General features: G+C 36.0%; 1 protein-coding gene across 1 annotated transcript; it reads right to left on the reverse strand.

The window, feature by feature from the left end:
- Positions 1–1,216: 1,216 nt before the first annotated feature.
- On the reverse strand, positions 1,217–1,891 carry LOC145675297 (zinc finger BED domain-containing protein 4-like). Its single transcript, XM_081745683.1, has one exon. The coding sequence runs from the start codon at positions 1,889–1,891 to the stop codon at positions 1,217–1,219; it is 675 nt and encodes a 224-aa protein (XP_081601809.1).
- Positions 1,892–2,094: the final 203 nt, after the last annotated feature.

Below are 2,094 nucleotides of genomic sequence, written 5' to 3' on the forward strand. Positions count from 1 at the left end.
TAACCTTATAAGTTTACCTCACATTTAGCGAAACTCACCGTATTTTTTATTTTATTTATTTATTTATTGGTGAGGTTTAACTGGATTGTTGACAGAACTTGCACAATACAATATTTTAAAGTTTTTGTTTGCAAATAAACCTACATCTGTTTTATTTTCTGGTTATAATCACCTTAATTTCATCGCCAGTAACTAAACCTACATAAAATAAACCCTAAGGACAACGACTTTTATTAGATAAACACTAGTGAATTCTATCAATTCAAAATAAGAAAAGAAACATAAGAAAATATGCCGAAAGGAAACAAAATGATATTGATTGATATAGCTTAAGAAAAACTATCAAACTTTCACTAAACATAAATTTTACGAGTTGAGTTTGATTGTGAAATCGTGTTTGCATATTGCATTTTAAGCGCTTTTTAATTTAAAATGTAATTCACCAGTGCAACTTGTGCCAGCCTATTGCGGTTTGCAAGCGAGAGTTTTTAGATTTTTGTTCAAAAATATTAATATATCTGCATTTTCAGGGAGAAGTCTAGATCTACTGGCAGTAACGATATTACTAGCAAGTGAAAATACTCGTTCAGATTCGACTGAAGTTGCTGGAATCACCATGAATTTTTTAGCAAGACATGCTAATTTTTGAAGCCGATGTTCGTTAAGTTTCCACCATTCAAGGCTGTTGCCACTTTGCGAAAGACACTGATCTGATTTATAAAGAGTAAGCTCATCTGTTACATTAGCACTTTTTGAACACGATGGAAATATTCCAAGCAAATAGTCTAATGCTGATGACCCACCGGACGATTGCTGTGATAAATCGTCTTCTGATCCTTCAGATTCTACGAGCATATCATGAACCAATGTATGGATCTTTGTTTGCATTTTAAAATTCAGAAATGGTAATGATTTGTACTTTGGGTCCAAGAATGTTGCTAAGAGGTAACACTATTTGACAAAAAATCTGATGATTCAGAATCGCATAATTCATCGAGCTGAAGACGCTTTCCTAAGTCAACTGATATTGAAGATTTCAAGTTCTTAACAATTTCAGAATCTGAAGAACATTCCGACAGGTGGTTAGAAATAAGACCATAGCCTAATGGTAAAGCAAAAGAAATGGAACACTTTTGATCACACATAACTGTTGTAGCCATTTGTAGTGGCTTCAGTACTCGAACGATATCTTCCATGATTTACCACTTGTCTTCAGTTAATGTTTAGTGACATTTCTATCAGAGAACACTGCAATTATTGCTTCTCTTTGTTCCAGCAACCGTTCGATCATCGAATATACACTGTTCCAGCGAGTCTTTGTATAGTGAATAAGGCGATGCTTTGGTAACTTTAAAATTTCTTGCTTCTTTTCGGGCGCGACTGAAGCATTGGTGCTACGCTTGAAGTGCTCTACCACTTTGCTACAGATTGAAATTGTATTTGTTACCTCGCTTTTCTCTAAACTGGTCAGTATGGATCGCTGCAAAGTATGTGCCAAACATAATACATTGTAAACCGGCAACAAACGTCCAGCATTAATCATATTCGATTCATTGTCGTGAACTAATGCAACTACTTTGTCTTTGATGCACCATTCCTCCATACACAGTTTAATAACATTAGCTACATTTTCCGCTGTATGTCGTTCTTCTAGTTCAATTGTCTTGAGAACAAAATCTTCTGTACAGAAATTCGTATACAGAGCATGACATGTCACTGTAATGTAAGAACCTGTTGCTCGAGACGTCCATATATCTGTCGTTAAAGCAACTACTTCTGCTTCCTGTAGCCTCTGTTGTACTTGCTCTTTCAGTTCAGAATAAAAAAGCTGCAAGCGTCTCCATAGTGTCCGCCTAGACGGTACGCTATAATCTGGTTCAAGAAAGGACATTAACTCCCGAAACCCTTTCCTGGGAGTAGATCTGTTACTATCATGTTTGCAATCCTTTTCGCAATCTGTTCTTCATGTTCTGGTGTGCACGGCCGGCTATTTTAAAGATACTTTACCATTGATCTTTGTTTATACGTTCGCTTTTTATTGTGTGTTTGAGGAACTCTAATTACATCATCACGCGTTTCGTCATTGGTGACAGT

Source organism: Thermobia domestica, chromosome 18 (assembly GCF_964235325.1).
Source record: "Thermobia domestica chromosome 18, izTheDome1.hap1.1, whole genome shotgun sequence".
In the NCBI taxonomy this organism is placed as follows: domain Eukaryota; kingdom Metazoa; phylum Arthropoda; class Insecta; order Zygentoma; family Lepismatidae; genus Thermobia; species Thermobia domestica.